General features: G+C 49.6%; 1 protein-coding gene across 2 annotated transcripts; it reads left to right on the top strand.

Annotated features, from left to right (window-relative positions):
• The first annotated feature begins 373 nt into the window (after positions 1-373).
• Positions 374-12,950, top strand: LOC119433936 (vasculin). Of its 2 annotated transcripts, none has more exons than XM_049658220.1 (4): positions 374-589; positions 4,888-5,012; positions 6,663-6,765; positions 11,296-12,950. In XM_049658220.1, the coding sequence occupies exons 1-4, from the start codon at positions 389-391 to the stop codon at positions 11,491-11,493; spliced, it is 627 nt and encodes a 208-aa protein (XP_049514177.1). In that variant the 5' UTR covers positions 374-388; the 3' UTR covers positions 11,494-12,950. The 2 variants fall into 2 exon arrangements, with proteins under 2 accessions (XP_049514177.1, XP_037557152.1); XM_037701224.2 differs by having other exon boundaries at positions 11,290-12,950.
• The last annotated feature ends 1,283 nt before the right edge of the window (positions 12,951-14,233 follow it).

Here is a 14,233-nt window from a genome sequence, read left to right as displayed (position 1 = left end):
TTGGAAAGTGCATTCTGTTGGAAAGGCAGCTGCTCCGAGCATTGGGGGTGTGTGGATGTAAGAGCGATGGTAACAGTAAGAGACAGGAACAGAGCAGCGTTGATCAGTGAACAAGCGGGGATAGCCGATGTTCTAGTTGACATTAAGAGAAAAAAAATGGGAGCTGGCCAGGTCATGTAATGCGTAGGATGGATAACTGGTGGACCATTAGGGTTACCGAATGGGTACCAAGAGAAGGGAAGCGCAGTCGAGGGCGGCAGAAAACGAAGTGGAGTGATGAAGTTAGGAAATTTGCAGGCGCAAGCTGGAATCAGCTAGTGCAAGACAGGTAGTTGGATATCGCAGGGAGGGGCCTTTGTCCTGCAGTGGACATAAATATAGGCTGATAATGATGATGATGGATGTGCAGAAGGGCCAGCTGGTGCACGCCATGGAGATCCTGGTGAAGCACCCCAAGACCAAGGGCAACAAGGGGGACTTCCTCAAAGCACTGCGCTCCGCTGACGGCAAGGACGATGAGACAGCGACGGCCAAGGATGCAGGTGGTGACACCATGGACCTGCATGACCGTACCAATGGTCACGCCGAGGTAACTACTCCCCCCCATCTTACAGCCATTTATGTGTACAGTAAAACCTTGTTAATTCAGATTTTACGGGACCGGAATAAATGTCCGAATTAGGGTACCAAGATAACAATAAGCAAGTGTTTACTAGGTCAACGCGCTTTTATTTAGTGAAGGAATGAGCAAATCCTGTTGCTATTTTTTACAAAAGCAGTGCGGAAGCAGCAATTCTGATCATCTCGAGACTCTTTAGCTCTCGCACCGGCGATCGAGGCCTCACGACTTCCTTCGCAGCGTGCGCCTTCATTTGCGACACACTTTGTGCTACTGCGCACACATCCCCATTATTTTTTCGCGAGTGGGCTGATCGCCAACAGATCGTCCGTTCATCACGATGTAGCTGGTGCTCTTCATCCTTGGCAGCTTTGCACCGAGTCAAACCGAAACAACTGTTTGCCGTCTGCCTGCCGCTGCGCCAAACGCTCCTGCTTCTCAATGTGGCTGACTGTGTGTAGCGGCTCCCTTGCTCCCCCGCTCGTCATCTCCTTCGGTTAAGGCCGCACGGACGTGCAGAAACAAGTTTTTGGCTCCAGTCTGAGCCGTCTTTGTTTGACTGCCGTGGAAGCATAGTCTACCACCAGGATGGGATCAAGAAAACGAAAAGAATTTTCGCTGCAAGAGAAGTTGGAATATCCTCCGCGCTGTGGAAGAAAATCCGGCGTGGAAGAGGGTGTGTATAGCGAAGGAACTAGGACTAACGCCTTCAACTCTTAAACACCATTGTCGCAAGAAGGAGCGAAATTGAAGAAAACGCCAGAAACTTTGCCGGTGGATGCAAGCAAGCCCGGGGTTCGGAGCACACGCAGCTTGATGAGGCCGTATTCAAGTGGTTTAAACAAGCGAGGGCCGCAGGAGTCAATGTCGACGGCACCATCTTGCGAGAAAAAGCAGTTGAGATTGCCGACAAGCTGGGCATCGAGAGTTTTTTTGCGTCAAACGGATGGATCGACCGATTTAAAAAGAGGCATGGGCTATGCTACTGGACGGTCAACGGAGAGGCTGCAAGCGTCGACACGGCAACCGTCGACACCTGGAAAGACACCGTGGCGTCCATTATCAGCGGCTACGCACCCAGGGATATCTTCAATGCCGATGAAGCAGGCCTTTTCTTCAAGGTGCAGCCATCCAAGACACTGAGCCTAAAAGGTGAGGCTTGCCACAGAGGAAAATGCAGCAAGGAGCGCTTAACAGTGCTGCTGTGCTGCAAGTCGGATGGCTCTGAATTGATGAAACCCTGGGTTATCGGCAAATTTTGGAACCCACACTGCTTTAAGAATATCCGCCACCTGCCTTGCCACTACAGGAACAATAGCAAGGCCTGGATGACATGCTCACTTTTTAGAGTTTTTGGCTTATATGCACTCGAAGATGGGCTGCCAAGATAGAAAAGTAATTCTTTTTCTGGACAACTGCTCTGCTCATCCGGAAGACACCAAGTCGCTACGAAATATCAAGGTGGTTTTTCTCCCCGCCAACACCGCAAGCCACCTTCAGCCCTTGGACGCTGGCATGATCAAAAATGTAAAGCACTTCTACCGGAAATGCATTGTAAATCGATCTCTGGCCAATGTGGAGCGTGGCAAGCAGCCGACTTGGCATCACAATCATAGATGCCATGCACTATTTAGCTTCGGCATGCAGCGCTGTCACTGCAAGTACGGTTCAACATTGCTTTGCGAATTGCTTCAGCGCGCGTGCAGACGGCACTGAAAAAGCCGTTGGAGGTGAAGCCTTCGCCGATTTCGACGAACTCTGCACAGCGATGCAAACTGTTGGTGACGGAATCGCGTACAGTGATTACATTTCTATTGACGCCGTTGTCACCTCCGAGGTTTTATCTGTGGACGAAATCGTGGCTGAGTGTGCCGATGTGTGCAGCAGTGAAGACGAAGTTGAGGAGGGGGAAAGGGAGCAGCTGCGGGATCCAACCTCCTTGTCGGCCGTAACGGCACTAGATTTGCTCAGAAGGTACGTGAGCTCCAGCGACGATGTTGAGTGCCACATGGCACTGCAGCTTCTCGAAAAACACCTCGTGCTGCTGGGGCGTGAGAAAATGCGCCAGGCAACACTTCACGATTTTTGCAAGCGTTAGCACTGAAATAAAATTGTGTGCCGATCACCACTTCTCTCATTTTTCAATTTTTCCCGTTTCTCGGCTCTTACGTTTTTTTTTAATGGTCCCGTGAAAAACGTATCAGCGGGGTTCTACTGTATTGAAATGAGCTCTCGCTTACTCTAAACTCGCCTGAAACGTTAGTTATGCGTGCTTAGTGCATACAATTTCTGAGATCGTTCTCTGATTCCGGTGCCCATAGGCCTAACAAGACACGTCAGCATAGCTACAGGATTATGTTTGCTAGAGCACGTTCGTGGGCTAGAGGAGTAGGCATGCGAACCGACCTGTCTGGAGCGTAGTTCGTCACTTCTCCGCATCATGACGCAAAAGTGGCGCTGCGCTCAGTACAACGGTGCTCAGCGGCACATGTCATCTGGTACTAGTGGCAGACGGCGCGCAATAAATAAAGCACGCAGAGTGAAAAGCTGTCATCTGTAGCCGTCAGCTTGTGCAACACGGAGATGCAGGTTTCTATTATTACATGTTTGCAAGTTCCTAAAATATTCTACGTTGAAGAGGTGAGCGGTATGGTTAGCGGAAGCTCATCTCCGATGGCAAATAAGCAGTCTGCACTTAATAGTGGCAGCATTTCTGCTTCAGAGAAGATCAACAAGCACACTTATTTCTTTGCTCTGAACTATAAATCATGGGGGCCTATAGCAGCATTGTTCTCAGTGCTGACAAGAGCAGCAGCGCACACCTCTGGAGGGCGAAGGAGGCCTTTAGGAGCAGTTCTTCAAGTGCGATTTCACCCATGATGTCGACTAAGAAAAGTTTACCCAAGTTGTAATAATATGCTGTTTCCACTCTTTCTCTATAATATGATGCCCGAGAAAATAAGAGTGAACATTATTTGGAACTGTGGTCACACAACATTATTAGGACCTCAAACCCTCGGTGAGATCAGAGCAAGATCTGCGAATGAACCCTGCGCAAATTACGACATCAAGATTTCTATGCCGGTGCTTGTGGAGATTGTCACCGTGTAACGATGTCTACCAAAGTGAAAATGTGAGCTAAGTGGATGCGCGCTGGTGTGCGTCTTGTAGATTCAAACCGCCATTCCTCATGTGGTGCGGAAAACGGGCGGGAGCTATTGCGCGCCGGCATGCGTACGTGTAATTTGGCCTTAAGGCTTCTAACTATTACAGTGAACGACTGATTTTTTGGATGCCCGATTTTTCGGACGCCTTTGCGGCGGCACCACCACGTCAATGCATAAGAACGTCTGAAATTTTGGACGAAAAAAAACCTTCGCCGTCCGATTTTCTGGACTTTTTGCCATGACCGCAGGTCTGAAACGGCATTAATCAAAGCCACCACTGCCGCCATTTTGATTATCTCGCTGCCTCGAACTAGTGCTCTCGCACACAGATCTGCTGGCAGCCGTAGCCACCACTGCAGCAACGCTTGGCCTACCTGCTTCCACTTGCGCTGCCAAGTTTCTTGCTGTTCGGTGCCGTGATTATCAATGAAAGAATTCGCCGCTGTCAGCAATGGCGCTGACTCCGCCTTTGTAATCCTCACCAGTTGCTTCGAAGCTTAGAAAGCATGACACATTGCATGGTTCCTGAAAGTCAGCTTCGCCTCAATACAATTGTGTTATGCGGGGAAGCATATGCTAAGTACTGCGGTGAAGCATGCCAAGAGTGGGAAGGGGCAATTGTTACGGGACACGGTGTGTATTCCTTAAGTATACATGCGTGCGCCTGCCGTTTCCTATCACAGTACGAGCACAGACACAGCTAATGAGTGTACTGGCAGGCCTTTAAAGCTATTTTGGACGTGCCCGTGGCGATTTGAGCCCTTGGAAGCAGTAAAAGGCATGCATTCACTTTTTCGGACTTGCGGCCCCTAGGGAGTCCGATAAATCTGACATTGACTGTAATTGTTGAAGCTGCTCTTCAGATGAAGGGGAGACCCCATGCTGAATACGGCTTTTAGCATTTACTCTGTAATTGTGACCTTTGACAGGAGGTTTGACAAGAAGTTGCAAGTTGGCGCTTTTTCTGTCCCTTCTTCTTTCCTCTTAATTTTGTTGCACCAGAACCACGTTTCAAGCATGAACCAACTAGCCCAACATCGCATTCTGTATGGTTATTTGTGTACTGTTTTCTGCTATGAACCTAATGCTGATTCTGTGCAGGTGGAGAATGGCCCGAGGGGTGATGAAGGCGGTGACTTGGAGCCTTCAGCGTGCGACGTGGAAAAGCTGTCGCTCGAGACACCCGAACATCCGCCACTGTCTAGTTCACTGGAAGCGGAGCAGAGGTAAGCATCACTTTGCAGAAAAGCAACAGTTCAGGGCAGCTGGCTGCAAGCTCCTTAATGCGTAGTGTAAAAGGCAACTCAGATACAGAATATTATGTCAATTACTGAATGACCGTTCACTGCAGGATATGTATGCGTGCATAACAGCGAGAGTGGAAAACGTTTTGTCATTGGAGGCGAGTTATCAGGTGCCAGAGAACACCATCTCATGCCAGGCTCTCTTGCTTTCTGCTGAGGAACATGTGCGAGTTCACCAAAGCAGTCATTTGGGTGAATTGATCTGACTTAGTGAAAATTGATTGCAGTACAACTTTGTGACAACATATAGGCACGAAGTTCTACCCTTACACAGCAGCTTCACTTCTTGCTTGTTTCCCTGTCGTTTTTGACATTTATACCTGCCTATGCACAAGGGACACCATCTTCGTATGTTACTGCCAAGGCTAGTATGCTCTTGTGTGAGACTGCATTTAAGGGGGGACGTGGCCTTTGAAAGCCAAATAAAAAAATGTCAAAAAGCTCAATTTGTGGAAAACCGCATGCAGTGAGAGTGGAACGTCGTTGATAAGGTTTTCAAGGGACCTGGGAAAAAAACGTAACCACGAGGAATGTCGCAAGTCGCCACAGCAACATCAGAAACAGCTCTGAGTGGTGTCAGTAGAATTAGACCTGTCAGCACTCGTACTGTCACCATGGACGGTGGATGTGCGCGTACATGTATAATTAAGGGATACATACAATATTCCGTGGCAGTGGATCTTTTTAACTTTCGATATGCTTCATCGCATAACATGGCTCTATTGCGGCGAAGCTGACGAAAGAGAACCAGCGATTATGTAACGCATAATCTCGTTTTAACCGATCCGCACGAAGTGTGCATTGCCAGCTGCACTGTGCACTTCTTGTCCCGATATGCTTATGCAGCGCCTCACTTCTGCAACTTTGGTTGCTTATTCCACACTGTGTTGTGCAGCAAAGCATATGTATGTACGCCGCAAGGACGATTTTGGTATTGCATCCGATTGCACTTCTCAGGCTATTTTCGGTCCAATTTTCTTGGGAAAAAAAAGGTGCTTGTTAGAATTGGGTAAATACCACAATCAGACATTGTGAGCTATGGTTATTGCTTGAAAATCTTCCTGGGCAAGCCAAAAGTAGATGTTCTCGACAGAAGACGACTTGTGTTCAACACATTCACTGACCCCGAAGCTTCATTGAGAGAGACGCTACCACTAAAGGGGTTACTATTTGGGTCACCATAGGGGTCAGGTGGAGTGTACTGACTGGTCAAGTTCGGATTATCCAGCATAGGCCAATTTTAGAATCAAAATAATCACAGTTTGGGCCCATACAAATGTATGGGTGCCGCTTGGCGGGACCTTCGGCCGGGATCGAATTGACAAAAAAATTGAATTAGCCGGAGTCAAAATAACGGAAGTCTGCTGTTATTAAATTTTTTTAGAAAATCCTTTGAACTGTTAGATTCCTTAGACCATTCAACTCTTAGATTCCTTGTGAACTCTGTTTAAATTATCTTTGTTGCCAGCATTAGAAGAAATCGGATGTTTTATGCAGAAATATACAATTTTTTTTATATCCTGTGGCAACACTGCCTCCCATAGCTGCTCTGCTCTTTGTGCACCTTTGCAGGCTGCTGCGGGAGATGGGCTGGAAGGAGGAGGCCTCTGATGACGACGCCTACGCACCACTCACCGAGGACGAGCTCCGCGAGTTCCAGTACCTGACCAAGATGGTGGGTACAGGCTCCATTCCGCCTGCATGTAGGAGAGAGTGCAGCAATCATCACGCGTGACTCCGTGCTCCGTTACCTACTTAGCAGGCAATGCTGTGGAAGCACACTCCGCGTGTTTTGCAGTGCTGTTGTTTTAGGTCTGCCAGCCTGGGGCGGTATTCTTGACCGATCACTTCGAACGGTGACTTCACTTTCGCGAAACTCACTCCACGATCACCAGTGAGCTTCTTTCTAGCGTTTGTCCGACCCTTGGGCGCATGCATCCAGTGCAGAATCTCGTGGGAGTGGAACTACAGTCGCCGACCGTTTATTCGGACGCTGAAAATTCGGACATGCTCGTTTATTCGGACACCTTCGCGGCACCGCCACTCGTCCCATTGAAGTAATGTATAACCACAACCGATAGTTCGGACGCTCTACAGCGCGCCGTTCGATTTTTCGGACTCCGGCGGCCTGGTCAGATGCGACGTCGACTGCCACGATACGGTCACGACTAGAGTGTACTAGACAATGGACCATATTCTAGTACACTCTAGTCACGACAAGCTGGCCGCGATGTTTACATTTTGCTAGGTTGCCAGCACTGAAAGAGCGCGCTTGCTATGGTTGGATTGCTGGTGTCTAAATCCACGCAGCACCTACAAGTGTCAGTTGCCGATCTCGAAGGCTATACTTTTGCTGGCTGCACCTATCGGTGGTCGTGTTTCGGATTTAGCCAGTCCAGTATCCATTGACTATATACCGCGACCAAACAGCAGGCCAGGCCAAGCCAAGCCAGTGTGCTTGGAAGTCGGTGCTCGGCCTTTGCGTTGTCAGTTGTTACGTGACCTAGGCCTTGTCAAGAGCTACCTTTCAAGTCTCGCTCTTTTGCTTAGTGCAGGCGTTCTCAAGTACATTCATCCCAGGGAACCCTGCTAAGCTCCATAAACTGCCAAGGAAAAACCCCCCCCCCCCCGCCCTCCCCCCAATTAACCGAATGTCGAATTATCGAGGGTATCAAGAAAACAAACAAATGCTTCATTACGTCAACACGATTTTATTTACTCAATGAATCGTCAAATCTTGTTTCTGTTTAGCACAAGACCGGTGCCGAAGCTGAAATTCTCTTCATCTCATGACTGATTAGCGCTAGCAGCGGCGAAGGCCTCGCGACATCCTTCGCGGCACGCGTTTTCACCTGAGACGCGCTTTGCAACAACGGGCGCACACCCCGATTATTTTTTCGCCACTCAGCTGCTCGCCAACAAATTGTCCGTCCATCGCAATGTAGCCGGTGCTTTTTATCTTCGACAGCTTTGCACTGAGACAAAGCGAAACTACTGCTTGCCGCAACCGCTGCGGATGAAACCGCGGCCGCTATCGACGCGATCATGGACGGCGCCCATGCGGTTCAGAAGGCAAGCGGCTGACGCACGCACCAAGTCAAAACGAAACTACCTTTCGCTGCAAGAAGTGCGGACGAAACTGCGGTCGCTATCGACGCTGCCATGGGAGGCGACTACGCAGTTGTGAAGGCAGGCAGCCGATGCGCGCATCGAGTGAAAACGAAACTACTATTTGCCGCAACCGCTGCAGACGAAACTGCGGTGGTTATCGACGCGATCAGAGATAGCGACTACGCACTTACGGAGGCATGCGGCTAGCCGCCAACGCGGTGTTATGCGCGGCGATAAACGCAAGAATAAGGCTTTAAAGGCACAATTAGGCACGAAGCGCTTCGGCGTTGCTGTCAGTCACGTGCCGCATACGATTGCCGCTGAGGACCACGGCGATGCGGACTGCGCCGCTTCGTTTCGGTTGGACGCTACGTCGTTCTTGCTCTTCTGCATTTGCGGTGCTCCGCGTTTTTTTTTTCTTTTTTTTTTTAATTTTTCCTCCAACGTATAGGTCAGTGCGCACGCTATCGGCACCTACCCTATCTACAAATAGGAGAAAGGCGCATGGTGGTAAGCTACGGCCTCCGAGATTCAAGTGCGAAAACTTAGGCGCGCTGCCCATTCTGAGAGGTTGGGTGGCTACAAGCTGCTTGCGTATTTATTGCGCAGTTTGCGCATTGCTGTTACGCACTGTGATGTGCTTTTTGACACTCGGGCATGGGTAATGGAGGTTCTTTGGATCAAGCGCACCTCGTGTTTGCCGTTTTAGACACTTGTCGAGAGCGGGACCAGGGAAAATTTATCAGTGGCTCGCGAAACCCCGAGCAGGGGCCTGCGGAACCCGCAGGTTCCGCGGAACCCACTTTGAAAACCCATGGAAGCCTTAGTGTGTTAGGCCTGATTTGCTTGTTCGATCTCTTCCAGTCGTCGCGTAGTGCGAAATGGCTCCGACGCCTCCCGTGCCATCTGCGCCGACGAGACGCGGCAATTACGAGACTCTGTCTATAGCGATAGCCAGACACTGTCGGAAATAAGGCTGACCTGATCGCGTGTAAGCGTGCATCTGTACAGTCGCGCATTGACAATTTTTTCCGTCCACTGGGACCATAAAAGTACTTTTTTCTGGCGAATCCTTTTTTTCGGACTCTCGATTATTCGGATTTTTTCGCGGTTCCCGTCGAGTCCGAATAAACGGTCGGCGACTGTATCTTGAAAAGTGATCGTCCGAGAATACGTCCCCTGGGGTGTGCACATGCATAGTGTGAGTAGTGTGCAACAATTGTCGCATGAGGGGGTTGTGACTGTGCTTCATTTTGTACATAGCAGGTAACAACTGCGAAAGCTACGCATTTAGTGTGATCATAGAAGGGTCACTCGTGTGTGTTTTGCAGCGCACTTCATTCTATGTCTGCGACACCTTCTACGGGATAACTGCTGGATGTAAGGTATAATCAAGTCGCATATTGTTTGTACTGTCTTGGTTGCTAGCACAAGTGGTGCTCTGCAGTCACTTGTTGCAGAAACGTGCTACTCCGTATGTTCAGTGATGAAAGAGGTTCCGATTTGCAATGCTTACTGCGTAAGAATTACTTCATGTGCCCCGTAGATGCAATGCATAAGGACAATCAAAATTTCAGACTCCTCATAGCTCTCCACTCAATAATTTGGACTCCATCTGCATGATTGCGTGTTGATTTTGCCACTGTGATGAGCAGCAACAGCACTTTTTTCGTTCCCAATGACAAGGCTCATAGCCAAAACAAGCCAAAAATGAAATTGACGCTGTACGGTGACTTGCTAGATTTTTTTGGCATCATTAGCACACACGATGTCGTAAAATGGCACCATTCAATTTGTCCCCCGTATTCTCGATTTGCTCACAGTGCTGCTTTTCAGCTTTCCGAGAGCCGCATTGAGTGCACAGTAGACGATGGACTTTTCGGACTCAAATTTGGTTTTGATGAATATTCCGGATTTCATAAATGCACCATCAGGGTTCCCATAGAGCTAATGCATTTTTGTGAGTGCTTTTTTTGACGAATTTAGGCTCCAAAGTTAGATTTTCTGGATTAAATCGCTCGTTCTGAGCCACGCTACCTGATCTTGGAGGCTGCCATGCTGAATTTTCCGCTTGCTTGGCCAGGCATGGCTTCCAGTGGCCCACTCTATAGCCTCCAAGATTGGGAGGCGCACACTATGAATAGAGAGCGCGCCCTCCTTCTGTCTCGGAGGCCATGCCCACTCAGCCTTGGCTGACAAAGCGCTCCAGGGGACGGCAACTTTTCTTTTTTATTTCTTTTTTTTTGGGGGGGGGCAGCACTATCGTCACAATCACTTAATGCAGGATCTTTATTCCTTTTTCTAAAGTTTTGGTTGCTATTTTGCACGTAGTGTGTTCACTGAGCAGGTGTGTCTCGTAGATGTCACATCTTTATGTGTGTTCGTGCGGCTTCGTATTTGTGTGATCGGCGCCACCTCCTGTGCCTTCACGATAGCCGAGTGGTGCAAATAAATGTGGCTCGTTTGTTTGATTTCCATGGCGAACTCCGTTGGCGGAGTTCTTGTCGACTGTAAGTTATGGAGACAACGTCACTCTTGTGCATATCCAAGCAAATCTGATCGCCTCCAAGCGTAGTATGAGGCAAGGCATTGTTCGAGATTTTTTTAAGCCGCTCTAAGCCTAATAAAATTTGTTTTCTTGGCTGCGCGAGTTTTTTGGACTGTTAGATTTTTCGGACTATTTTTTCGTCCCCGCCAGGTCTGGAAAATTGGTCGGCAACCGTACAGCAGCTGCGAATAGATCTGCATCCACTCGTCAAATTGCTAGAATGAATGCTTTCACCAAAAGGCAAAAGATTTTTGTGTCTATACACCACTAGGCAAGCAAGATGCCATGTCGTCAGCTGCAGAGAGCTTGCACAGCACCTGCTCAGTTTGCTCTTTCAAAGCGGCAAGTACAGGAGCACTCGTGCAGAACTGACTCTCGCATGATGTCAAAATCGAGGAGCTCAGTGCAGGAGGTCAGTGTCACACGTAGTGCAAAAGGGCTGTAAATTGTTGCAGAATGTGCCACCATATTGTTACGTTATGTTACGAAGACCTTTCCCGCCGACCTTTGTTTCAATAAAGGTGTGTCTCTCCCACGCAGCGCCAGGAGAAGCAGCAGCAGCAGCAGCAACAGCAGCCACAGCGCAATGGCATCCAGCGTACTGCAGCAGCTCTGCCCGACCGTGCTGCCCTCTGGAGTCCGCGCCGTGCATGCGGCCAGGCCTTCACCAACTTGGCGGTCCCGCTGGGCAATGGCTGGAGCTCTTCGTCATCTTCATCCGACACAGAATCCGACAGCAACTGACGAGGCACCACTTCGACCCGTTTCCTTGCTTCTGCCAGTTTTGCCTGCCCCCTTTGTTTACCTGCGGACTGTATTCCTGGAGAGAGACTCTGCCCTACCCCCACCTGCTTTCTTTGCCTTCTTTCTGAACACTGTCCGATGGTGGTAAGAGTTTCTTATTCACCACTCACCCCTGCGAGAGTAGCCAACAGGGAGCTTATGTCTCCTCGTTTTTAGTCGTGACTTTGGGACAGCTGCGGCGGCCTGCCCCTTACTGTCCCTGCTAGTGCGCTGAAAGTGTGAGCATGTCATTGTGTGACTGCCGCTGTGAGAGAGATTTGCCTGCGTGAAGGACAGCAGTACGTTGAGACCTTTCGGCGTGATGGATTTTGGCGACTGTTCATGGGGGCGAAGTGCTTGTCGCGTGCACATGCCTGTCCATGGCTCGGCCGAAACAAATTTGTTCCTTTGTCTCGTTCGTACCCCAGCGTTGGCTGCCTTGACGACTGCAATGCTCGTGCTGCCTTGTGTGACATGGGCCCAGCTTTGTGAGTCTCTCTTTTGTCTTTCATGCGCTACAATGTGCCATGTTCATCCGTTTCACCTTTATTTTTTTTTCCTTGTGTTTTCATTGAATTGTCTTGCAGGTAGCTACTACGCGAAGGGTTATATTGTGGGCATGGGGAATATTTCTTGAATTGTGGCCCTTATTGAGGCAGATTGGAAATTGTGATGCAAGTACTGCACAGGTATGCAAGTTTTGCTACTGCCACGTTCCGCTAGTTTGGAGTTCGAAGAAAAATACGACAATTGAATCTGCTTTGCGGCAGCCCGTTGGTGTTGCCCAGGCCCTGAGAGGGTATTGGACAGGTTGTAGCTTGGCACAACTTTGCTTCTCGACGTGAATTTCGTAATTTTTAGGTGTGTTGGACGTACTTCTTTTGCACGAGGGTGCTGTTGCCTTGAAATTAATTGTGCACTTGCTAGTTTACTCAACTGCAATTCAGTGTCAACTGAGCGTGCAGCCACGTTTTGTCAGTGTTTGCCCCCCTCCCCCCCCCCCCCTTTTTCCCCTCGTCTCGCTTTCTCTGAGGAAACTACCGCAGTGAGGGAGAGCAGTGTCATTGTGCAGGTGATGAGGCCACAGCTCCGCAAACTTGGCCTGCTGGCGTATTGCTTTGGCGCCAAGCTGGATCACTGGGCGTGGCGTGATTTTGTAAATAGACTATTGCTGAGGTCTCTCCCGCAAGGAACGGGATTTGTCAAGGGGTGCCCCCCTCCCCCTTCTGAGCGTGCAACGAAGTTTGCAGTGGTGCAAGGGGAATTGGACGGATGCGACGCTTCTCTTGAGAGATGTCTCCCCCTCTCTTTTGTACAGTGACTTTTTATTTCTTCTTGTAAATGACATCCCTTCTAAAGTGATTCGACTGAGCACGCTCTTGTTGAGAAGATTGAATAAAAAATGTGAACTTGGAAAAGATCCGTTGTTTTTGCTCTGGCTGCCTTTTTCCGAAGGCTCGCCAAGATATTTCATGCTTGTTGTGTGCCTTTGCTCCTTGAACTACCCTTTTCACACCTGGTGCCCAAAGAGGTCCCATGCACAAGGGTAACACAGAGGTTTCTGAAAATGTTGCTTACATTTTCCATGCGGTAAAAATAACTTTATTTGTAACTTTCCGTTATTGAAGGGAAGCCAGTATGTGTGCGTGTATCTGTGTGGTTGCTGTGTTTGTTTATTGAAGGCTTCTCACGTTGTGGCAGGTGAAACCAGTGGGGAATGTGTTCCCTGACCTGGATGCTACGTGTGTAGAGTAGACTTCGCGAGAAGCTGCAATCGTTTCTTTGATTGCGAGCTTCTTGCAACAGCCGGAGGTGCACAGTTGTTGCACAGCTCCTGCTGCACAGTTGTTTCAGGACTGGGTCCCAGGAGCCTGTTTCCTGGGTCCCAGGAGCCAAGCGCATTGACGGTGGTTGCCTCAATGCTGACTCGCTGATAGCAAAGCAAGAGATATTCCCGTATGGGTTTGTACTTCTACGATCGGATCTTAGCCCAAAAGGCCGACCCGCGTCGGCCATGTCTGCGTTCGCACCGCCCTCTCTTTGTCGGTGTTCCAAGCGCTTGCGTATCTAGTTTCCCTTCCTTCCGCCCTCCAGTGGTGGTGGTGCCATCGAAACACCGGTGACTTGAGGTTGCGCGACCATTTGTGACTCGCGACCAAAAAGCGACTGAAGCTCACCGGCAAGCCCGGCTGAGTGCGACATGCTAGTCGCAATCCCGGCGATTATCGTTCTCAGCGAGAATCTAGGAATATACGCAGTTTGCGCGCACTTCGCCGCCACTATGTTCGCTGGTTTCGCGTTCACTTCGCAAGTACTGTGTTCGCTGGTTTTGCATTCCGGCAACAGCCATGGATTTTGATTCGAGCGAAGTGGAAGATGTCCATGTGCTGGTGTGTTCTGCCGTGGTGTTGGCTTTGGCAGCGCGGAACCCTCCTAAGAAAATGTAACTCTGGTGGGTACGCCCGTGCCTCCGCTCGCGAGAAGTGGAAAATTCACCGAAATTGCGCCACGATGCACCAGAACGGCGCGCTCCAGTAGTGGCCGCGAACAGCGAGCGGATTCGTTCTCCGAAAAAGAAAAAAAAAAAAAAAAAAATGCAGCCGTTCACATTCCGTACACCGCGCGACGGCGCCACCCGCACAGTTTCTCGTAGTTTCCACGCTCAAGAGGCCCTTCTGGCGAGTGGCCGGCGTGCGCGTGG

This window comes from Dermacentor silvarum, chromosome 11 (genome assembly GCF_013339745.2).
Source record: "Dermacentor silvarum isolate Dsil-2018 chromosome 11, BIME_Dsil_1.4, whole genome shotgun sequence".
NCBI lineage: Eukaryota > Metazoa > Arthropoda > Arachnida > Ixodida > Ixodidae > Dermacentor > Dermacentor silvarum.
Note: the sequence above shows the minus strand (reverse complement) of the source record. Positions and strands in the feature narration are given on the sequence as shown.

What these genes read in the sequence shown, in the direction of transcription:
- LOC119433936 (XM_037701224.2), top strand. Translation starts at nt 389, where the DNA reads ATGATGATGATGGATGTGCAGAAGGGCCAGCTGGTGCACGCCATGGAG. An exon ending in GTACCAATGGTCACGCCGAG is followed by an intron (nt 590 to 4,887) that starts GTAACTACTCCC and finishes GATTCTGTGCAG; the next exon opens with GTGGAGAATGGCCCGAGGGG. An exon ending in TCCAGTACCTGACCAAGATG is followed by an intron (nt 6,766 to 11,289) that starts GTGGGTACAGGC and finishes TCTCCCACGCAG; the next exon opens with CGCCAGGAGAAGCAGCAGCA.